Source organism: Clavelina lepadiformis, chromosome 4 (assembly GCF_947623445.1).
Source record: "Clavelina lepadiformis chromosome 4, kaClaLepa1.1, whole genome shotgun sequence".
NCBI classification, from domain to species: Eukaryota; Metazoa; Chordata; class Ascidiacea; order Aplousobranchia; family Clavelinidae; genus Clavelina; species Clavelina lepadiformis.
Window position 1 is genome coordinate 20,563,454 of NC_135243.1, and position 24,208 is coordinate 20,587,661.

Here is a 24,208-nt window from a genome sequence, read left to right on the forward strand (position 1 = left end):
TGTGGTCACATTCTGCATGCGGACGTCTAACTTTGCATCAAGATTCTGCAAAAAACTTCTAAAATACAAAAACATTTTTGCTTTGGTGAAAACGGTGTCCGTTTTAATTATACATAATAGCATGATATGTGATTATTGCATTCAAATACCGACCTTTAATGAAGGAAACAGATACTAGGCTACACCGCTACGATACGTTATAAAACGATTACATCTGATCGCCTAGAGTGCTAGGCTACAGGGTACACCAGACTGATAGACTTCCGGACTCAAATCAAAAAACACAGTGACTATTTCACCGCAAGTACGTCATGCAGCCAGTTGTTAAAGATAAGCAGTCAGGTTAGGAGAATGGATATGCAAAAAGTTAATCAGGGTTATATTGAAATTAAATTTAGATCAGAAGGAAGATGTAGGTTAAGTTACTGTGTCAGTAGGTTATAACATTACAGTAAGGTTCACAAGAAACCATGAAAAATACATTCGAACGTACAACTTTTCCCCTTGAAGTAGTGACAGGCAATTAAAAATGGTAGTTAACATTTCAATGCATAATTTCAGCTTGGCATATACGGTAAGCTAATTAGCTGCATTTCGCACTGAAAAGTACGGTCGTTTTCAGCAAAATCTTGTGTGTGCCAAAGCACGGATGGGCGAAAATTCCCGGAAGCACTTGAAATGCATTCTTTTAGTTGCGCAATTACATACATCGGTAGTAATGTAACGTTTGACAAAGTCAATCCATAAATCAACTAGGCTAAAAACTAAGTGCACAGAAGTTCTTTCCAAGTCATTAAGTGCAGAATAACGCGCATTAAGTGCGCTGCTGTAGCTCCTGGAAAACATTTTCGAGTTTGCCTACAAATGCCCAACTCCATGCAGTATCATGGGACCTGCATTCAACGATTTTAATGAGGAATATTAAATAATTCCCTTTAACTGAAGGTTAAAAGGTAGGTTATAAGCCTATAGGCCTAGGTCTTATCTATAAGCATTTTTCGGTTTCTACCATACCTTTTTGGTTCTAGTAGCCTAGCCCATACAAGTGCACATGCAGTTACAGGATGCTATTGTATACTACACCCGAGCTACTCAAACTGGGACATTATCTGGTTGTGCACTTGCATAATAAACCCACTTTCTTAACTTATAGACCTTCAGTCCTGCAACACTTGGAAACGTTGGTACCGGTAATGATCAGTAAGTCAATGTTTGGTTTCTGCTCCTTTTGACATTGTCTTAATTGTAGGCTTACCATACGTCCCGTTTTAGCCGGGACAGTCCCCCTTTTTAACGTCTTGTCCCGGCGTCCCGATCGGTCGGTCTAACGTCCCGATTTGGCATTCAGTCAGCCAGCATAGGCATACCGCATAGAAGCCATACACGAACATTAGCATATTCTTATTATTGTTTTTGCTGTGTAGCGTACCGGTACTTCTTGAAGAAGAATTCGTAATCTTTTTTGTTATTTATTTCATTGTTTTCGATAATAATTTTATTGTGACGTCATATTTCGAAAGCGTCCCGCTTTGAAGCCACAAAATTATGGTAAGCCTACTTAATTGTTCTGTTTTGTAATAGCCTATAGCGGCCTAGCTAGCCTATACCCGTATATTGGTATAGGGCTCTGGTAGCTGAAGTCTAATAAAGAGTCGCAACTGACGGCTTAGTGTGCCTCCGTAGGCCGGTATAGTAAACAAACACAGTTAGGTTAAGTTTAATAGCAGAATGGCAAACCGATTACGCCAAAGCTAGTTTAATAGTTACAACTAATCCAGCTTTCTTGCGTAGCCACGTGGCGCTAAAAAATAAAAATAAAACTTTAACTCCACTCGGCATTCAATCAAGCGTGCAAACAGCTGATCTCAGGTTGCATCATACGAATCCATCAACACCAAGCGGTTTATGTATAAATTTCTTCTAAAGGTGGAAACAATGAGGACAGCGTGATCTGTGCAAATAAGAGGCTTTACTCAGTCCTAGCCTTGGCTGATAATTGTAAAAAGGGTTCTGGGCAAAAAGAGCATTAAAGATCGGACAAGTTTAAGGTTGTGCTATTTTTCGCTTTATTTGCAGCACAACTCTCCAAAAATAATGAATTGTGTTGGACGGCTAATTCTCAACTTTTTAGTGTTGTGGTGGTTTGGAAATTTTAATTTTTGGACTGAGAAAAGTTTTTTTTGTATATATATATATTACATATCACATAGTCTATACAGTATGTATATATTATATATAGGCTACTATATAATATGTGTAAACAATATGTATGTAATGGGCTTAATATATATTTAACATGTATAAACTATGCCTAAACTCAATAGTAATTTAGATGAGTTTACTCATCGCTGGTGTCCAGGTTGTCAAGCTGAGTTTTAAACGTTTTCCGCGTACGCTCTCCTGACCGCTCGTTAGCGGCAGAACATCCCTTCTTTTTCCAGAAAAAGGTCTTTTTGCGGGTTTATTTTTCACGGTTTCCATTGTGTTACAGATATCGTTTGGGTTTGGAGTGGAGATGCATAGACGTTCTTCGAAGACACCTTACTAGTCAAATTTTGGCGTGTTTTTGAAGCTGTTTTATCTGTTTGACCTTTTTTGTTGATTATCCGAATTTTAGATATAAGTTTTTTACATCACGGCGGATTAGGCCTAAATAGGCTACAAATGTCAATGTTCTGCTTACATGGAAAATAAACTTTTCAAAATTACTAAGCTGTGAATTAGTTACTTGTTTTTTTTGTTGGTACTGTATCCTTTCTTCTGCTCTAATATTGCGCAGCTGTTCTTGTATCTTTGTTATTAGCTAAAGTTATTAACTTAATATTAGTTATTTGTTTCGGTTATAACTTAGTTACGTTACTTAACATATACATTTACCTTGTACGGAAAGTAATCAATTCAGAAATGAATTTACAAAATAAAAATTAGAGTTTAGAAGTCAAGCTCAAGTAAATATAATGTTTTGCAGTTATCTACAACTTTTAAAATTAACTTTTTCTTGGACTCTCTTTGCAAAAAAAAGTTTGAAACTTTTTCCTTATCTTAGCTATCCGTCAGATTATTTTATAGCTATATGCTAATTAGCTTGTAGCCAACTTTTTAAAACATCTATTCGAGAATTGGTCAAGTGTGCTTTATCATTTGTAAATTTATAAATTTCGCTTGAAAGTATATAGTCAATAATAAGTTAAACATCATGGTGTTCCGGCTTTATCTGTATGACTAAGGGGGTGTGACAACATTGGTTTTTCAAAATGACTGTTTTGAAAAGTCTTTAGTTAATTTCAGACTTGAAAAGATATATATATTTCTGTTTCAAAATGTGCATAGGCCTATTATAATTCTAATTTAAATTATTTATGGATTTATGTCATTAAGTTATAACGCTATCAAACGATGCGTTTATACTATTTCCTTTACAATCGACAAATTTTGGTCGCTACACAGTGTGATGCTCACCTACTTGTTGTACTGCGATGATTAAAACCGAGAGATTGACTAATTAGGATGGGTGCAATTTCATTAAACACGACGATGCGTTTAGTGAGTATTATTCTTTATATAAAGCTCGTGTATGCAGAAGCGAATACTGTGTAATACAACCGTTTAAGAATTTACATTCACTTGGTAACAACGTCATAAGTATTGGGACAAAACCACAACAAAATACGATAATACCAACGGTATGCAGAATTTTAAACAAAATATTGAAAATTTTTGTAAACTTATTTAATAGGAACTACACAGAATCCAAATCTTTTTATACAAATTATTCATGCTACTTGCCGAAATGAATGTAGCAAAGACGTTATCTTGCTGTTACTATAAAACCGAAGTCACGGTCATATAAAAAGGCAGTGAAACAGGAATAAGGAAATCCACAATTTTGAAAAGCTATAATTATTATTTTTAGGATAAACTTTCGTGTGTTCTTGTTCATGCGTTGCAACAAAACTTGAAAAAGCATGAAATGACATTAAACGAATTAATAGATAAGGAATGATATAAGTTTAATTTGAAATTTCTTTAGTCCACAATTAAACGGCTGAAAATAAGATGTGATTTGTTACTTTATAAAACCAAAAGATATGTGCATTAATAAAGAAATGCATGCCACATAAGAAATAAACGTAAAATCTTTCTCTTTGTTTATTCTGTTTGTGAAGATATGAAAGATTGTGTAATAATGGAAATATATATTCTAGAGATGAATGTAGGCCTATATGATGATGTCAGATCACTTCGAAAGACATTTCAGCTTTTACTGTAAATGTGGTGGAGTAGAGTAACTAGTCCAGGCTCTAATCTTCATGAAAATCCTTATTTTCTCAAACCTGTATGAATAACTTTGCGTTAACATGAGCTTCTAAAATATCTTTGCGAAAACCACAATGCTTAAGTTTTTCAATATAAAAGCAGTATTAAGCTTGCCTTCCAACATCCAGGGATTCGCAGTTCGATGCAGATATATGATCTCCACACGCTTCTTCGCTTCGGGGAACTGTAATAGTGTAAGTAGCGTATGGGCTCTTGCACATTCTACCACCGAAGAAATCCCTTCGGTTGTCCGTTTCGCTACAGTATCTGCTGCTATACTGCAAAGCAAATAATAAAACTAAGTTCTATAAGGTATAAATCATACAATATAAAGTATATTAAACTGTATATTAATTGGTAATATACCAGTATCAAATGATTAAATTTTTAGGAAATAAAATGTTAAAAACACATAGAATAGTGTCACGAGAATATCTTTTTACACCTGTTTTATAAGCGCTGCATTTTAATGTTGTAACACCCGATTTGTAAAGCGCTAGTTTACGGTGTAAGCTGTTTATGACTACTTAGTGTTTGCTTTATATTTACTACCCCGTAAACTGTTAGGGAGTTTTTACCTTGGTGTGTGCGTGCACTGTTTTTCTGCTGCATTATGTTATACAGTAATTTCGTTGCTTCATTTGTGTGTGCTTGCGTATGCTTATCGGTTTTCATGACTTCTCTCGCACTGTCGCACTTCTTTACCATTTACACGTGCAGGGTTTTTCTTAGCTTGTTTCTTGTTCCGCGTCACCGCACTACCCCTGTAGACCTATTTGGTAATTAACGCCCCACGCTTATTTTCTTGCTATGTGGCCAAGATTAATTCTGTGTTTGGTTGGTTGCTTGGCTGGCAAGTTCTTGGTTGAGTTGAAGTAGTCTACGCTGGGTTTTAATAAAGAGAAGACGTTTGTTTTTATTCAAGAAAGACTCGTAAAAATAAGAGAGTCTGGCTGATTGACTAGCCGTTAAAGCGGGGAGCTTACCTGGTCAGAAAAAGTTTGGTTACAATAGCGCGTTTACAACAGAGTAGGCTTAAATTTAAAAATTACATAACAACGCCAATGTTACATTATAGGCTAGTGCATTTTGCACTTACTCTTTGTTGAAATTTTTCATTTAACAAAGGATCTATTTCTGAAGTTACACTTTCATTTTGATCGAAATACAAAACGCTTCCGCCGTCGATGTCTTCCGGCTTTTGTTGAAAATGAAGTACGGTTTTATTTCCATCCGGCAGAGGGAGTAGGAAGTAGGAATCACCCAAATGTGAAATTCTCAAGTATATTCTGCAAAGCACCGAGGAAACGCAACAAAATACATTTATACCGAAATAACCACACCGCATACAAGAAAGTATGTCACGTTATAGTTCTTATAAAATGTTTTTGTCGTTCTTTATAACGAATAAATTATTTAGAGCATGCAAAAACAGCGACTAAGCACCAGCAAAAATCCTATACTAATCGTGTGTTGTAAATGGTATGGATGGCAATATGAGCAATAATATAAACTCAAACTTAAAAGCATTAAACATGAGAACACAAAAGTATAAATAAACGCTACATAAGTGCATGTAAAGTTTCGTCAAAACGTATCTGACAAGAAATAATTTCAAGACAAAATATTGAGCTTGCAAAGTCGTTTGAAAAGAGCCTAAAGAGCTACATCGAAGAAGCATACTTCGGACACTAACCTTGACGAAACAGTGGTCGGTTGTTGTGAGCCAGTTATTTCAACATAAATTGAAATCAGACGAGCGTTGTAGCAAGTATCGCAACCGGTGATTGCAATATCGTTGGGGTCGAGGTCGATGGTAACAGTGAACCTGCTTTCATTATGAAGCGATCTAAATACTCCAGGATAAGCAGTCTGGAAAAAAATGATGATATAAATTTACTAATTTGTTGACAATAAGTGAAGAGAATTCAGCTTTAAACCTAACAAACAAATCTATGGTAAATTACCCGGTTAAACTCTCGTAGAAACGAGAATGTGTGCGATGCTGCTCCAGCAGATTTTGAAATTGTGTCAAGAAATCTGCTTCTGTGCCTCTCCAGTTCGCTTCTAATGTCCATCAAGTTAGACATGCTATTCAGCGAGCCAACTTGTGAGACCAGCGACTGCAAATTTAGTTTGAATCCGACAAAACGTCACGTGAAAATTCATTTAAAAGTACATTGCAGTATATTTTGCTGAGACGCCAAAAAAAAAACACAAACACAAAAATGTACAAAACTAATTTACTAATCACTGTTCACTCACAAATAACGCATCGAGTACGCATGTCAATAACATAGAATGGTGCCTAGCAATTTGAGATGAAATTACACGGTCCATATACATACAAATGTTTACGCGGGTTCGCGTCGAAGGGCTTCGCAAATTTTAACAATTTGGTCGTGGTTGGTCGTATTCCCAAAAGGTCCTAGCTCGTCTCTCGTAGAGCGAGCGTTTAGTTGCAGCAATTATCGCTTTCCTGTTACAAACCTCCTCTTTAAAAATGATCGTGTTCCTGTGGTGCCAAATTTGTTGTTTAATTACTGTAACCAATAAAATTGTCATGTCGAGCGTTTCACAATCAAGATTCTCGGAGAGATGCATGTTTATTATTTCTGTTACGTCGGAAGATAGCAGTTCCCGTGGAAACGATACCTATTCTGTGCGCGTAGTGCCATCTAGGGGCGATATTTTTAAATTCATATTAAACACGCGAAGACGCATCGAGTCCGATCAAGCAAAAACCGACAAACGGTGCCTGAAAAAGGAGTAAAGTTGAATGCATTTGACCTAAAGCTTAGATTATTCCAGATAAATTTGTAATTAAAAGTTTTTTGCCGGTATTTTTTCGTTTTTCAAAATATCTGGTATAACGATCTGATTTGTACAGTTTGCATTCTTGCTATAGGCCTATGTTTTATTGTTATGTTTTAAAATTGTCAGTGATGTAATAAAATTTAGCATTTTCTTTTAATGTTGACTCACAATGTCTCCATATCTGTTGTCATAACTTGCCAAGACGTCAAATTTCCACAAACTCATGAACTGATAAGATTTGGAAAGCTCATACAGGGAATGCAAGATGTCAACTTCATATTGTTGGTATGCACTAAATGAAAGAATAAATATTTTCATGTAAATGTCCACACAGTGCACATCTCCTTAGAGTTCATTATTTACAAAGATGTTTGCCTAGTACACTTACTTATAAAGGAGGTCGCCAAAATTTCTCTTAATTGACATTGAAACACTGTTTTGTGACATGTACAACGCTGCTCTTCTCACGTTAGTTTCCATCTGGTTCAATACTTCCAAGTTGTAAGCCACCTTCTGCGCAATAAACGGCAAATTGATATAGTTTCAAAGACACCTCGAATAAGATAATTTAGCACGTGTACATTGGCACTGATGTTAGTATATTTCGATCAAACATAATAAGGGTAACTTTGTATAACTTGCTTTTTATCTTCAAAAAATATTGGTATTGAAGAGACTCTCCGGTTTTGTCTAAGTCAAGAAAATTACCTTTTTCTTCAAATTTAAGTTGATCAGTTTGTTTATGATGGTGATGCGCAAATCTCCGTCACGGAAAAAGTCATTTAAAACTCGTTCGAAATTCCTGACCTTTAAAGAGGCCAGTTTAAGTTTTTGGCAAACAGTTAATTATACCTTACTAATTACTTTAACAATAATTACTAAGTCGCTTTTTGTTTCTCTGTCAAATAAACATCCAAAATCCTGCAAAAATTTTCCTTTATTTTTTCCAAGTTCGCTTCGCATTATAATTGGCACCGCGGAAATATCCATGGTAGATATATCAAAATTGTCGGCATTTGCAGAGTGAAGTGCAAAATTCAGCCTGAAACATACATGGTTTATTTGTATAGTGTCGCAGTACATTTTAAACGCTTTTCGTTAATGATAATCTATATAGCCTAAGATGTAAAGCTTTAATGAGTGTATATGCGTATAGTAATAATAACCCACTATAGACAAGAGATAAAGCATTAAAACCTTAATTATTTATGCTACTGCAGACTGTAATTTGGAGAATTTAGGTAACAGTTATGATTAGTATAGAGATTGAATTAAAAAGATTAATATTGCTTATAATCAATATTTTCCGAATTTGTATTTTCATAGCTTGGGTTGTCCATTCACTGGTATTGAGAGTTACATTTAATACCTAGTCCGCAATGTAGGTCTCAATTCATTGAAAGCTGACGAAGAACATCCCGGAGATTTGGAGAATATGCGATAAATCTGTCAAATTAAGAGCAATTAGAGTCTAACAACTTCCTGTATTTATCGGCCCATGAGAGTTTCACTTCTTCGTCGCGTATCTTTGTCAGCTGTCCTAAGGACCATACAATATACCGCGTGCCGTACTTCGACTCTGGTTTAATAAAAAATGATGCAATGTGGAAGTAGAATTGAAGAATCAAATCGTTTCTCTTATTCTATACCACTTTCAGTCAAATATGCTCCACAGAAAGCATTGATACGGAGCATAAAAATAATTTGCACTTACTGCTGTGTTACATTATACCACGTTTTTACAAAACGATAAAGTAAATAGCGCAACCCTACAACAATAAGCATAAGGCATATTGATGACGATACGTCACTAATTGTAGATGTGCACAAGCGAAGAAGGGTCGTCGGCAAACGTAAATAAGAAACATACAGTATATGCATTAGTTGTACTACTTCGTTTTTATATCAAAATTGAATTCCATAACACTCATAAAACTTACGTCCACGGGGCTGTTAAATGCTAGCTGTGGATTTTTGGCCATCACAGCTGGTATGAAGCCCAATAACGCGCCAAAAAAATCTAACACAGAGTTAATTCCTTTAGAAATTTCTTCTGCACTCTGCAAATAAATCCATTTAGTATGTGGTGAACAAATGTAAAACATGATCATTAAATCGTGTAACTTTCCACTTGTTTTATAACTCCAGGAATTAAGTTTGCGATCTGCAATCTTTCTTCTGTCATCTTCACTTCGAGCTCAAATAAAGATTTAAAGTAAAGATTTTCTTCAGAGTCCAAAGTCCTCAAATCATGTTGGTGTTGGGTCTTTGATGCCGACGCGAACTCCATCACAGTACGGCGCATAGTTCTACTCGCAAGCTTCACATTTTCAATCTGAGGTATAAGAAAAATGTTTCAGAAAACAATAACTAATGTAACAAATCGGAATAAATGCAGAGCTATTTGTAAACGATACCTTGTCTTTCACGTTATTGTAAGCACTTTCGAATGCTCCACCAGCTTCCAACAAACTGGTTGCTCTGCTTTCTAAATATGTCCAGCCGAGAGTAGGAGCGTAGATGTCGGAATTACCATAATAATCAAAACCTTGCTCGAGCGTTCTTTTTCGCAGCAAAACCTTTTAAAAGTATCATTGCGTAACAAATTCCAAATTTATACTCCACTAAATGAACAATTACAACTTGTATGACAATAAAAGAACATCGAGGAATATGAAAAATTATAACAATAAAAGGCTAAAGAACATTCATTAATAAGTTATAAGTGAAATAGTAATAGTACAATTACACTAGTTAGTAACATCAAGAACTAAGATACTCAACACGCCCAGAAAATTTTGTATTTTCAAATTGCTGTTAAAATACATCGTCTTAAAAGCAAAACGGCTTCTAATAAATACATTATTCGAAAAAATGTTACATTTGAATGGGCAGTAACCTAAAGAGACATCTGACACGTTATTCAGTACAACCATTTTTATGCTTTTAAAGCCTCCCTATGAGAAACTCTACAACAGTACGCCTAATACAACAATACGCCTAATTAATTTGCAGAGGTCTTGCACTGCTTGTCAGTCTGAACTTAGGATATCCGGACTTAATTTACCTGCCGAATTAATGATCTGATTCCGTGGTTGCGTGCGGTTAGAATTCTCTAGCCTAACGTGTTACTAGCCGAAAGCTCTTACGATATTACCGATACAGTTTATCAGAAACGGTCCTTTATTGTAGGAACTGTACAGGTTCCGAATATGACACAATCACAACTTAGCATTCACCATTTAAAACAAGTCTAACAGATTACAATTAACACGACTAACGTAATACGTTCGTACGATTCTATATCTCTGTCTGCGCGGTTACTCGCGTATCAGTTCGAGTTTATAAAGCGGGGCGATGTGAACGGAAATATTCAACACAATATACACAAACATTTCAGAATGCGCGAACGATAAAATAAAGCGTTGGGCAATGGGGATTATTTTCAGTTAAAACTCGGATGTTATGAAATCACCTGGTAACGTACTAAACGGCGCTTTCACATAAAGTTATTTAGAGAAAGTTTCCAAATATTAAGCGACAATTGCAGTTTCATCAACAAACAACATTTCAATAAACAACTGGTGAATACTTTCCCACGAATGATATATTGGTATTAAAAGTTCCTCCCAGGCCACTACAAATTAATGCTTCTGAAAAATCACGCTTGGTCTCAACAAAGTTGATAAAAAAGATAAAATCGGTTAAAAGGATCAGGTGAGAAGAAAAAGATAGTCGAAAAAAGTATTCTACACTTGTAACGTGTAATTATATGAATAAAAATGTATTTTTAAGCTACACTAATTTTGGTGTAACCCAAACCCCATCTACACGTGTAATGCGCATACGCATACTTAGGGGGGCTGAGTGGAGTTTCTCCTAATATGTTAGTATTTCCTGTGCTCTGATTAATAGAGAGACAGATCTCCCATTAGAAACAATTTTAACCTTGGTATGATATAACGTAAGTAAGTGGAACCATATGACTTACCATAGTTAACAATTTGTGAACGCGTTTAAAAATTACAATAGTGCAAAATAATGACCCGTTCGCCCAACACAGCCATGTTTTTCAAACGATAGTTTAACGTGCATGCAATATATGAATGTGTTATACTGAACCTTTCAGCCAAGCAAAATATTATACAAATGCGTTCGGAAATTGTGATCGCGTAGGCAATTTGCGAACGCGTTCGAATAAAGCGAATTCTGACACATATGGCTAACCATAGCAACTAGGTGTCAATACCTTTTGATGAAGCAGACTTGTTGTGCTGATCACCGACAACAAAAATGAAAAAATATCAGCTGCTTCGTTCGATTTATTTTTTAAAAAGAGTTGCTCTCCTTTTCTATGAATGAGGTTTAATAGTTCTTCGTCGTTAGCAAACCATTTTTTTAAGCTTCCGACTTTGCGTAGATCAGCTTGCTCAACATTACCATCTGGTCCCTGAATTGATATAAATAAGATGAAAGTTGTCTAATATTTCATATTTGATTTATTTCATGTTATCGTCACATATGAACTAATATCAGTTGACTGACCTTGCGTGGGGCTGGATATAACTGAAACGCGTCAACACCTGGGTTTCCATCCTGACCTGGGTCACCGCGAAGGTCACGGCAACTCCTTGCATGGACGCAGCCTTCGGCCACAGCCAATTTATCACGAACTTCAGGAAAGAATGCTGCAATCCCACAACCACCCTTTCCCCCACGCCTGCCAAAGTATTATGTTTGAACCCAAAATGTACAGGAAAAAGTAACGCGAATTGAATTTTAATACTTACCCTCCGCTTCCACTAAAACCGTGCTCTGCCGGGGATCCCCCTCTACCGGATCTCTGAGACACTTCAAACTCACCGGAAATGTGTTGCGTTTTGAGGTTTATTGTTTTGCATGTTCCACCTCTTCCTGAACGACCAGCTACGCCGCCACTCTTTCCATTTCCTCCGTTAGGTCCAGGATCACCTGTGCTTTTAAGGGTTACATTATTTCTGGTGAGGATAACTATGTTTGGGAAATGCTGTAACTGATAATGCCTGCCTTTTTGACTATTGCAATTGTTGTCATATACTCCACGTAGATTCGAAGATATGATGTTACTTTTGTCTTCACCATCAGGGCCATCTCCGCCGTTTCCACCCGTGCTACCGTTAGATGCCTTAACCAAATGGCTGATTGTTACATGTTACATGTTACATAGTACATGTTACATGTTAGACGTTACATGTTACATGATTCAACAATTCTTACATGTTACATGTTTTAACAATTGTTACATGTTACATGATTCAACAATTGTTACATGTAGTTCAGAATGTAATATTACAATAAAATCAGGCGATTCTTAGATTGCTTCAACACACAATAAAATTTAGAAACTTGAAGGCGGTCTAATTATATGGTAGAAATATGATACTGCGGAAATGGGAGGTTTCTATATGCTGCAGAAATGGCTTCTATACACGATTGCCCAAAATCGTTTAAGTTATTTTTGATTCATCATTATGTTTTTCATTTAGTGCCAAGGCATGCGAATGCTTACCTGGCTCACTATATTCATATTGCCTTCGACGCTTTGTACATAAATGTCTACGAGAGTGCTGGCAATCCCGTCCATTCCTTCAGCCCCATTTAATGATCTTGCCTCTTCAATTCGTTCATATGCTTGTGGAGCCTGTGAGCAATTGTTTCACATAGTAAATATATTTTAATTAAAAAAAATAAAAACTGTTTACAGTTATTTAATAAAATAAACATTTTTGAAAAGCGAACGCTTACAGTTCTTGAATAAACTGCTGTATGAAAAATAACAATAAGTTACATAAAACTGAAAATAAAACTGGTAAATTAGAACATTAATAACAACATGTATGATGTATGTACAAAGATATAGCTGTGAATCCACAACGAACTACTCTACCTTTAGTGTTAAAGTCTTGTCGTTGGAAACAAACTTTCGCGCGAGAACTGTAAGTTTTCTAAGACCTTGAAAAGTAATGTCACGATCAAGATAAACGCAGTCTCCTCGAAGCGAAACTTCAAAGGGAGCTTCAGTGCCAGTTGTTTGTGTGACAGGAAACCTTCTGCAAATGATACATTAATACAACTGTAACATGGAAATGGCCAAATAAGAAGGTGAATAATATTCAGATGTCTAAAAGACAGCTTAACAAAAGTTTTTACTGTTCTATGTCGTTGTATACGCGTTTCCTGGTATGTAGTTGTGTTTATTGTTATTGACCAAATCCTACCGAATTTAGCAGAGTTTTCACTTCGACCTAACAAATGGCGTATATTGTATTCAGATGTTATAATATCTTATAAATGTTTATGATATTCAGATGTCCATATACCATCGATATACCGATTTCAGTGTTTACTTACCGACTTCACTGGAACAAAAAGCGCCTTGACTCTACGTGGCATGAAATGATGGTAAAATATTGCCAATTTTAAAATACTTGCTGCGTACGTTTTGAAAGTAGAAAAAATGTCTTGTCAAATATCACTCGAAAAATTAAGCGTAATGATAAACAAAATTTATTATTAAATTAAAAAAATAAAAATACCAGGCGCACTTGATTAAAATCCGTACGAAGCCTCTTTCGAAAACAACATTGTGGCGTGTTTTATTTGGGTTAACTCATCATACCCAAAAAACCCTTAGATCAGTGGTTGGTAACTTTTACAATCACGCAGAATCTCATTTCATTCTTCAAGTGTTCGTCGATTTTCTCGATTTGACTGCACGATGATAAATCCAGAATTTCTTTAACCCTTAATCACCCGACTGTTTGGACGAACATAATTACTTACCTGGGTCGCTAGCTTGTGAGGTTGCTTAAATATTTCTTTATATTGTTTTGTTTACGTTTGGAAATGAATGCTCCATTATGGCAATGCTGCTTAAGAAATATTTATTCCAAAGTTTTAACAGCACGACTACGATACAAGTTTATAAAGTGTGGGTTCTTATGTTTCCCTGTGCGGTCTGACTTTTTCTGACTCCGAAACAATAGAATACGCTCTTCCCAGGGAGCACTAAACTCAGCTCACAACTGAACAAGTAGCCACAAAAGACAGCAACTGGTATGTATTCCACCACACAGACACGAGAAAACTACTTCTAACTCAAGTGTTCTATAAAAGCAATCTGCTATATAGCATAGTATACTAAAGCAGAGGTCCTTCCTCTTTCGCAGCCAGCTTCGACTGCCCATCTTTTTGTTTCGTTCTTTCTCGTTGATCTTCTGAAGTCATACTTAGCCATGACCTTACTGTGGCTTGACTCAAACCGCCACACTAAAATAAACTCAATAAACTCCTTTTCAAAATACTGCAAAATACTGAATTAGCATCTTACAAACCAACTAAACCTGTATCACCATCCAACAAGTGCAAAACGGAACTGGCATAAAAGACAAGAAGTGTTTACAATCATGGGATGCAAAAAATCGTTAACAGATTGTTTCTTGCAGTTAAAAACAGAAAACTCACTACACAGTTTCAGCACATAACCGTCACGTGATTGTGATCGGTACAACAAGATTCACCACATTTATTTCATACATGTGCATTTTTTTTTCTTCAATACTCGATGACCAGATGTGGCAGTGTCTTTTTTTTCGTTTTCCACCTTGTTGTCGAGAGCCCTCCGTTTTGACAGCAAACCTTGCGCATTTCCCTCCTGGCCTAATTTGTGTATTCACGCGATGCGGGTGTGGGTCCTTCCAGTACAGTTACTTCTTCTAAGTGCCTTCACGCTGTACAATGTGAGGTTTTACATTCCGCTGACGTCATAGTTAGCCGTGCAAAAGTTCAGTTAAAGTGACCTGATGCTAACCGCCGCATTTATTTGGAACACGCAGTTAGGCATATCAGTTAATTATTGCATCACCATGTAAACAAACCAGTGATTTCCGGTTTTCAAACAGTTATGTTTTCAATAATTAATTATTAAACTCTTGTCCCATGCTCGACGTATTGTGTAAGTTTGTAACAATGATGCCACAACATCGCTGATAACAAACATGCAAGCAATATATAATTTTAACCTGAACATAAGTTTGACTTTTGCATTTGCAATAGGCTGCACACACAGGATCAATTTTTAGCTTTAGAAATATTCTGTAAATTTTACTTAAATGTAACACTTTTATTATTCTGTTATTATATTAAACACTTATTTATTTTATTAATTATGCTATTCTGTTTAATGGCATTTAAAACTTTTATTAAATGCTATTAAAGGTGCTTAGTTAAGTTGTTTTACCTTTCTGTTACGTCATTCAGTAATTTGTAAACAACACTGAAGTGAATATCTCTCCCGAAAATATCAAAAACATTTTCAGAAACTTCGGTAATTGCTGGAGTATTCCACCAAGTAGATTGAGGAACGTGGTAGGTGTGATAGATTTTGTGTCCCAAGCTACTTTCCCAATCTAACAATAATAAAACATTATCAAAAAAGTCGCTTTTTTGGTTTTAAATCGCTATTAAACTTTTAACATGAGACAAAAAGATTAAAAATTTAACCTTACCAAAAGTAGAATAAGGCTTGATGTAAATACTCCAGTATAGACGGAGTAAATATGGCCAACCTGTACACGATCCCAAGCATTTAACTTTGTAATTAAATCCCCTTGTTGTAACCGAAAGAATATCCACAGCGAATTTGCTCCTGTAGACACAAGTTTTAATAACAAAGAAAAGGTTCGACGTGTTTACTTTACACGCCTATACATAACATGTTTTCCATTAATTTCTATATTCTAAAAACTCTTAAACGAACAAGTAAAACACTATATAGGCCTACTGGCATAATTCATATACTATGTTCGCGGTAGCGTAGCTATTATTATATCATGCTTGGGGTGGCATTCCGAAAACACTGCAAAAGGATTTAGGTTATTGTTAAGCGACAATATTACTCGCAAATTCCTTTCGTGCTGTTCCGAAGTGGTTCTAGGAAGAAAACGGAGGTTTAGCTGTAAAAATCCTTCAGATCACACTTAAGCATATTGCAAGGACCAATACTGGCTCTTTAGTTGTGCGAAACAAAGTCTTCTGAACATAATTGGCAGCAAACATTGGCTTACAACGACACATTTTGCGACAAAAATATAAAAATATGAAAGGGTAAAATAATTGCAGAAATTCCAATTAGTAAAGAGATAATATTGGACTTTGCAAATTATTATTTAACGGTGACTTAAAGCAGAAATACCCGCGCAAAAGGAATTTTACAGTTTAAGAACAAGTCTTACTTCACTTAAAGTGTTGTTAGCTTCAGGAAATTGTCATAACTTCGCCAAGGAAAGTGTAAATGCGTCACAATCGAACAAAGGCAAAGATTTGCACCGATTTGTGACCAGCTTACTTTCAAAAAAAAGCAGCAGCTTACAAAATTAGCGAGCAAAGTAGCAATGACAATTGGTTTTGATGACTTTTGTTTGAGCGGCGCCCTTTGCGCAAATTTTATTGCCTTTTGACGCATTCTCTAGTTTTGCATCAACAACATGCGAGTCAGATCCAAGTTACATTGGGAAAAGCAACTTTCCGTATAAGAAATAGGGAGCACGACATATGGCCGCGGGAAAGTGGCCGCGAACAAACTCACCGGGGTCAACTGAACGCGACGTAAATTGACCGCAGACAAACTGACTGTGACATAAACTGGCCGGCGATCAAATTAACCGTCGATAAATTGGCCGGCGATCAAATTAACCGGCGACAAATTGGCCGTCAAAAGGTCAAAATTTTAAACTCGGTAGTATATGATATGTAAAGTAAATATTTGTTTGTAACTATTTCCTTTGTTTTTAACAAAATTGTTTTTTATTTCAATACACATTGAAACGTTTATTGAAATAAACAGAAATATTTCCGGAAATACGAGAAATACGAGTAACAACATTAAAAGACGTTCACTGCAAAACACATATGACACTACATAATATGGGCACTAAAATTTACACAAGCTGTTATTTGACAAACAAGGAAGTTTATTGCGCAAATTGTAGGTTGTGGGCGATGCCTCTGAGAAAATCTAATATGTCACGGTTTGCAAAATCTTCAACGATGGTTTGAAGTCGCGCATCCAGATCCTTGTATTTTCTCCTTTTGGCAGGAGGCCCTTGGGCACAGAGCTCTTCAATCTTCTTTTTGTTTATGTTCTGCAATTTCCTTAAAGCTTCTATAAATTTCCAAATGGTTGGGTGTTGCATTGATAACATCCTGTTTATTAGACTGTGGTGACCTTCAACTTTGTTGTTGGTTCTGGCTTCGCCATTTAACACCCGAACATGGACGTTCCAGAAGTCATGTGAATATGGCGGGTCTCTTCGGAGCTGAGTTCGAAAGCGACGCTCGATGTAAGTACGCTCAAACTAGTCGAGAAGCGGAAGCATTTCATCAGGCAAAAATTCCTCTAATGTTTCAAAAGCCTCAATCAGATGCTGTATTGGAACAAATGCCAAAGCCGGTATGTGACGCAGCAGTAGTGCAAATTCTTGATCATTTTGATACCTTCTTTGAAGTCCGATTTGCTGCATGTGCTTCCTGACATTTTGAAGAAGAGACAAGAAATCTATGAATATGGGTCACCGTACAAGGGGCCAAAAAACTCTACGAGTGGCAACCTTGACTGCAATACACATACTGGATAGTGACTAGATAGCGACTAGATAGTGAATTAGAATTTTGACCTTTTGACGGCCAATTTGTCGTCGGTTAATTTGATCGCCGGCCAATTTATCGACGGTTAATTTGATCGCCGGCCAGTTTATGTCACAGTCAGTTTGTCTGCGGTCAATTTACGTCACGTTCAGTTGACCCCGGTGAGTTTGTTCGCGGCCACTTTCCCGCGGCCATATGTCGTGGAACCTAAGAAATAACCGCACGGAACTAACTCGTAAGAGCGAAGCGCTAAGTAGTCGCAAGTCTTAAGTGCAAGAAATTGTTCAGAATGCCGACGCTGGCTCGTAAATATGCCAGTCAAGTTCAATTTCAATTTGCGCTACCAATGAAATGAGCGAGATATAAACGACATTTTGTTCTATGTATAGTGGTATAGTGGCACTGGTGAACAATTAAAAAATTGATCATAGTTACAAATAATCAAAACGCACAGATTAAAAGATGTGTTTTGATCAGAATTTGCACAACAGACAAGTTCTTCGACAACCGAGCAATCAACAGCGAATTGTGGTTCAAAGACTTTCCTCGGTTTGAAACTAAAGATTGAGATACCATACCTTATCATACTTCTGTATTTTTAATATACTCATCAAATCAACAATGGTACTAATTACTAGTAGTTAAATTATTTTCTAAATATTAAATTACTTTGTAAACATACACTTTATAAACACTTCACCTTTCGGACAAATAATTTGGTGGCCTTGCCCACGCGTAAACTTCGGGAATTTGAGGATATCTGGTTTGGAAATCAACCCGCCCAAAACGAAAAGATTGGGACAAAGAAGGTAAGATGAAGGCGACAGCTAAAAATAGTGGTTTTTTAGCTGCTGGAAATTTTGTCTAATTACTATCTTATAACACTGAAATACGTTAGTGTCTATCATGCAGCTTACCTTCTGTTAGTTGTGCTCTGCCACAGAAGATGGCCAATGCCAATGCCAATGCCAGACTTACCTGGCTTAATAATGCCATTGCATTGAAACTTATTACCTGCACTTTTAGTCTATACCTTATTGTAAACTGTACTTGGAATAAGAATAGGTTAAAAATTCTGTCTTTTGCACTTAACGAAAGTCGCTAAAATCCAACAAATTAAAGTAATAAGATAAAACCAATAAAACTTTCCAGTCCCACCCTGGTTACCCTATTGCCTAAAAGTGTAGAAAGCACACTAATGCACTTTTATAAAGTATTTACAGTATGCAAACTTATACACTTATATTCTAAAACACCTTATCATCAACTTTTGCTACTGTACTTTGTGCATCAACAATCATATACTGTATACACGAGTAGATTACTTATAGTATACATAATCTCGATCTCGAACCTGAACGGAAACATTTTCGAATGCAGATTTTCTATTACAATTGTATTTTCTTTTTAGAAAGTCTACAGTTAGAAAGTCCTAGATAACATTTTTTTGTCAAGCTTTCTTTAAAGTTTTTTAAACATTGGATGAAATAGTTTAAAGTTTTTGTTTAAAAACACAAGTAAGGGATTATCTGATGTTGAAAACTGACATTTGAAAATATGATGACCTTAATGCACCATATGACGTAGCAAAGTATTGGTAACGTTTGAGTTTTCAGTAAATACTGTCATCTGCTTTAGGAAGCGCAATTGTCGTTGATCATAACGTTCGATTAGGCGGGTAGTTTCCAAACTTTGCGCCGCACTGCGCTCCAACGGGCACGACAAAGCTTGTTTTCGAGCAACATTTTTCTTCCGGAAATAAAATAAAATTTGGCATTGCATGGGCTATTCATTTATGCAAAGTGATACTATTAAGTCGAAGTCATTTATGCATCATTCTCTTATGTCATATATAGTGCGTTCATTATTGAGTGACTGTTTTGGGTATCGGAAAATTTATAGTAATATTCATTCGAAAACATGATTTTTTCTTTTCTGTGGTCGAATAGCTCGCAAAGAAAATTGTTACATCATAGAGCACTAAAGATTTGGTGGTTTGTTCTGATTCATTGCGTCTCAATTAGAATTATTCATTGATCAGCAGCTTTTGTGCTTTATCGTACAAACATGTCCGTTGTGTATATGAAGTCACCGCAGTAAACTCCCATACAAACAAAGAAATACGATAAACAAAAATAAGAAAAAAAACGTTATATGCCTATGAGCAAAAAAGTTGGCTTTGTGAGAAGGGAGACCATGCAGGGCTGCCAAACGTCTTTGAACACCAAATACTATCCTTGAACTTGCTATCAAAACTGGCTATGTCCTTCAAAAATCATGTAATTGTTGTTGAGAACTTTTGAGATATCTCCAAATTTTTATATATTGTGTTGCAGCAGCATTGCAGCACAGTTTTGAAATTTGTAGACAGGCGGAATCATAACTCAACAAAACACACTTCGGTCGCGACCCTGAGCTTGAGAATCACCGAACTATCTTATAGCCTACAAACTTTCTGGTCACAAACGAATTACATAATAGTTTACAAAGTACACTCGTTCTACTATGTAACATGCATATGTAATATGCATAGTAATTATCCACTTTAGCTGCTCTACCTTACGTACGTATGTTTGCTATGGAGCAAACACACTCTGCCATCTCGATGTTCGATTATCAGAAAGAAAATGAACGTGACTGTCTGTCGGTAGTAAAGTTGCTTCCACTTTGGACAAACCTATCGCAAGTTAAATTTGACTTGGAGAAAACTACACAATCCTAAGATTGTTTACCTCATTAAGGAAATAATTGATTATGTTTTCTGCCAGTCTTGCATTTGGAGATGCTGCTGCACAAACCGCACAAACATGACATTTTTTATTTATTGTCAAGTACTTGCATTCTTTGGAAGGTGTGATATTTATTAGATTCATTTCAAATAGTAAAAGTTATGTAAGGTGGTTTTATAACGCTTTGTATTGCTATTTGTAAATGTGATTATGACCTAAATATTTTGAATGCCGCAACGCATTCAGCAAAATGCTGTAAGCAATTCACTTTTCTACAAGTGACGTCATCGGTTTTTGCGGAAGCACCAAAAGGTACTTCACTTTCGAGAAGGGCCAAGCAGGTTTTTATGCATTATTTAAAGACGTCGTAGTTACGCAATACGTGCTTTTTTTAATTAATGAATGGTTTCGATGTTAGGTATTGTTCCGTGTCAGCTACGCAAGTTGTATGTTAAACTGCGTCGTTGTCGTGGCCACGCATGACCTCGTGGTGTCCTTACATGTTTACCACTTTTTAGTATAACAGAAAATATTTGTTTTCGTGGTTAAGGTATCCGTCAGCCCTTGGGCAGACCAGGGTTCTGTTCCTAGGTTGGGTCAAAGACCAGGACTTTAAAAATGAAGGTCTCAGTACTCTCACTGGGCGTTGGGCGCAAAGAATGTATTAATGAGGTAAAGCACGCTGTGTGTCATAGGATGGCTGGACCAGTGCTGTGACACACTCGCACAACCACTTAAAACGCTTGGTCTGTGATGACAAAAGTGAAAACAACAAACAGGTATTAGCACTTATTTCATTTATGGTGAAAACAGTTGAAGATAAAAATACCTTCAGTTGATTTCTGAGAGTTTTACAATAATTAAAAAAAACTCTGGAGTCAGGTCAGAGCAATTACAATAAACAATCTAAGCTTTATTGAATGTGCTGCATCATCAAAATTCACCTCAAATTTTTCATCAGAACACGTTAATGGGTGTAGCACAATGGATCTGAAACCATGCTTTTTCCGTCTTAGCGAATTATGGTTTGAAGAGACAAATGAGAATACGGAAGCAAACAAAGCACTTTCAAAAAATGCAATATCTTCATTTTTTTAAAACACAATTAAACTTCCTGAATTGACAAATTTTCGATGCAAAAGCAAAAAACCGTTTTCCAGTTCTGCTAGGCTTCTTCATATTCTGGAACCTCACGCATATAAACTTAGGTTGTTCTTTGACTGGTTATATTCGAGCTATTTCTCTACTACAATACGGTTAATATCAAAAGACAGGTTCGAATTAAACATCTGTATTTGTTTTGTTAAGGAAAACGAGTAACAACTGGTCAGGTCAGGACAGACTTGCATCCTTATTGGACATCCAAGAAACGTGTCGAAGTTTTCCAAAATGAGATCTTTTCAACTCTTTATCGTAATTTTTGCGCTTCTCATGATATCAAGTACGTTGTGGTGTACTTATAAACGGATATTTGACTTATACAGATTTACAATCAAGCATCTTTCTATTTTGACCTTGTATATAAGTATGTGCGCAATCGGTGCATGCACATCAATATGTATGTGTTTTTAGTAACGTATTTTGCTGTAAAAGATCTTCAGTATAATGAAACGTCGACGGTTTAGGAACCAACCTATGTCATAAAGATGTCATGCAACTGTGTTAAATAGTTGTTGGAAGCTTATCGCTGTAATAACGCTTACACGATTTCAAACAATTTTATTCAGATGCTGGCGGGCTCAGATGCTACGAGGAAAACACTTGCAAAGGTCACATGTGTCCAAGCTCTGGCACTCATGCTCGGAGAACCAAGACGTGTTCACGTCAAAACGACGTCTGCACAACCATAAACATCACCGACACCCAAAGTGAGAATATTCTTATTTACAGCTTTTCTATAGCTAAAAAATGCCGAAAACCACTAAAACTAAGATGACAAACTTTTTATCAAGTCAGCTCTTATATGACAGACTACATAAGAAATAGTTTAGTGTGTACCAGACAGTTGAAAGGAAACGAGAAGAACGCTTGTAGCTTACAATAAGCGCACCCATGGATGGCTAATATGATTTGTATTTAACAGATGGAGGCGAAACTAAAATACACACCCGTGGTTGCTATCCGTCTGGTGGGGTGGATCTAGGTCGTGAAGTTACTGACACAAGTGTTACTTTGACAGTGCAGTGTAGAACAGGTACGAGGTTAATAATCCAACATATATATGTTTCTTTTGAACTGTGGCTACTTAAAATACATGACTGTACTGTATAATACTGCACTCAACCACACTACAGTAACTGCATAGAGCTAAATCGGATTGATCTTACCACACAAGGCGTAGAAAACTGTAATAAGCTTCTATGGGCGTTTGTCAATAAATTCCGAAATTTTCGGATAACTGTGAAAGTTTGGGTTATATTTGGGCATTAGCATTGATTAAAATCGAAAACTTTAACTCAAAATTATAGAAAGGACACTTATTACAAAATTTGCATTGTTTTGACGCCTTAAGATCTTATTCGATTTGATCAAACGCCACTGGTCGCTATATAGGTTATGGCACTTGACGGTTCCGTCGTTTCTTTAAACAATTAGTATGATTTCTTCAAATGTTTTCGCTTTTCAGATCTCTGCAACAACAATATCAAGCGAGGTTCTAGCACTGCAATAAAAGGAAGTTTTGCCGTAATTTCCGCATCAGTTTTGGCTGCTGTTTTATACGCAAAATAAAGAACATTATAATTACTGTGAAAAAATCTCCAAATGTAAAAGTTTAAATTGATTTAAATATTATTTTATTCAAAACGCTCATTTCTTCGTGATAATTTCAATTATATCAAATTAGACATCCACTGTTTTGTCGACAAAAAGTTTTTTTATGATAAATTTTTAGTTAACTCATGCAAATAACATTTAATGTTAACATACGTTATTCTGTTATTTATGTAGTTGCTTACAAATCAATAGAACTCATTTTTATTCTGCAAGACGTGTGTGTATTGAATTTGTGTTTCAATTTGTTTTTTCACTTGAATATATTCTAAAACTTTTGACCTCATTTGCCGTTTCATCGTTGTAAGCTGTGGTTAAATGCATACATAACTCAATTTATGCAAATTCTGTGCATTAGAGTGTCAGCGTTTATACCCAAACGGGTTCATCTCTCAAACATCCGATCTCATTTATTGTACATTATACAAGCTTGACGTGAATCATTTGTAACTTCTTTACTTGTATAAACTATATTCTTACTGAATTGCAGAAGTGTGGTGACTTGTTGTGAGAGAACTATATAAGAATTGTGCGTAAAGCCCGTGCGTACGCATGCACTTGCAAAAGGTACATGTGCATGATCACGTATACGCGTGGAATGTCTTCGTATAGGTGTAGCTTAGTTAAAAATGAAATTGATCAACAAATTCTCACTTACTTTTTTGTTGCTGAGGTTAGTTACCTGCTACCTGGTTATTTCTTTAGTTGCTCGCTGCAGTATTCGCTGTTAAAGTGAGTTACTTGTTAAACCAATTAAATTCTGTATTTGGCACAGCTTAATTTAAGCGTCCGGTCATAAGCAAGTCTTCGTTTTAATGAACAAACAACCGACAGTGTTGCACAAACGTAGTCCGAGCAGACATAAAAAGTGAAAAAGTTGTCTTTGTCGT

General features: G+C 36.1%; 2 protein-coding genes across 2 annotated transcripts; one reads left to right on the forward strand and one right to left on the reverse strand.

The window, feature by feature from the left end:
• Positions 1–3,582: 3,582 nt before the first annotated feature.
• LOC143453222 (uncharacterized) lies at positions 3,583–18,858 on the reverse strand. Its single transcript, XM_076954412.1, has 23 exons — positions 18,735–18,858; positions 18,518–18,644; positions 15,681–15,820; positions 15,413–15,581; positions 13,061–13,223; positions 12,683–12,814; positions 12,181–12,298; positions 11,925–12,105; positions 11,680–11,854; positions 11,384–11,584; positions 9,552–9,713; positions 9,263–9,469; positions 9,075–9,194; positions 8,504–8,580; positions 8,014–8,176; positions 7,843–7,941; positions 7,523–7,647; positions 7,303–7,426; positions 6,285–6,440; positions 6,014–6,189; positions 5,417–5,606; positions 4,432–4,595; positions 3,583–4,334 (listed from the first exon to the last, which is right to left on the reverse strand). The coding sequence occupies exons 1-23, from the start codon at positions 18,811–18,813 to the stop codon at positions 4,262–4,264; spliced, it is 3,321 nt and encodes a 1,106-aa protein (XP_076810527.1). The 5' UTR covers positions 18,814–18,858; the 3' UTR covers positions 3,583–4,261.
• A 2,961-nt stretch (positions 18,859–21,819) lies between these two features.
• Positions 21,820–23,802, forward strand: LOC143452492 (uncharacterized). The gene is made up of 4 exons (XM_076953491.1): positions 21,820–21,987; positions 22,274–22,414; positions 22,630–22,740; positions 23,173–23,802. Exons 1-4 carry the CDS (start codon positions 21,936–21,938, stop codon positions 23,274–23,276), a joined length of 408 nt encoding a protein of 135 aa, XP_076809606.1. The 5' UTR covers positions 21,820–21,935; the 3' UTR covers positions 23,277–23,802.
• The last annotated feature ends 406 nt before the right edge of the window (positions 23,803–24,208 follow it).

Excerpts from the sequence above, each read along its gene's own strand:
- LOC143452492 (XM_076953491.1), top strand. The coding sequence starts at position 21,936 with ATGAGATCTTTTCAACTCTTTATCGTAATTTTTGCGCTTCTCATGATA. Across the intron at positions 21,988-22,273 it reads TGCGCTTCTCATGATATCAA|ATGCTGGCGGGCTCAGATGC; the intron begins GTACGTTGTGGT and ends AATTTTATTCAG. Across the intron at positions 22,415-22,629 it reads AAACATCACCGACACCCAAA|ATGGAGGCGAAACTAAAATA; the intron begins GTGAGAATATTC and ends TGTATTTAACAG.
- LOC143453222 (XM_076954412.1), bottom strand. The coding sequence starts at position 18,813 with ATGGCATTATTAAGCCAGGTAAGTCTGGCATTGGCATTGGCATTGGCC. Across the intron at positions 15,821-18,517 it reads CCAAATTATTTGTCCGAAAG|GAGCAAATTCGCTGTGGATA; the intron begins GTGAAGTGTTTA and ends TTGTGTCTACAG. Across the intron at positions 9,470-9,551 it reads ACAATAACGTGAAAGACAAG|ATTGAAAATGTGAAGCTTGC; the intron begins GTATCGTTTACA and ends CTTATACCTCAG.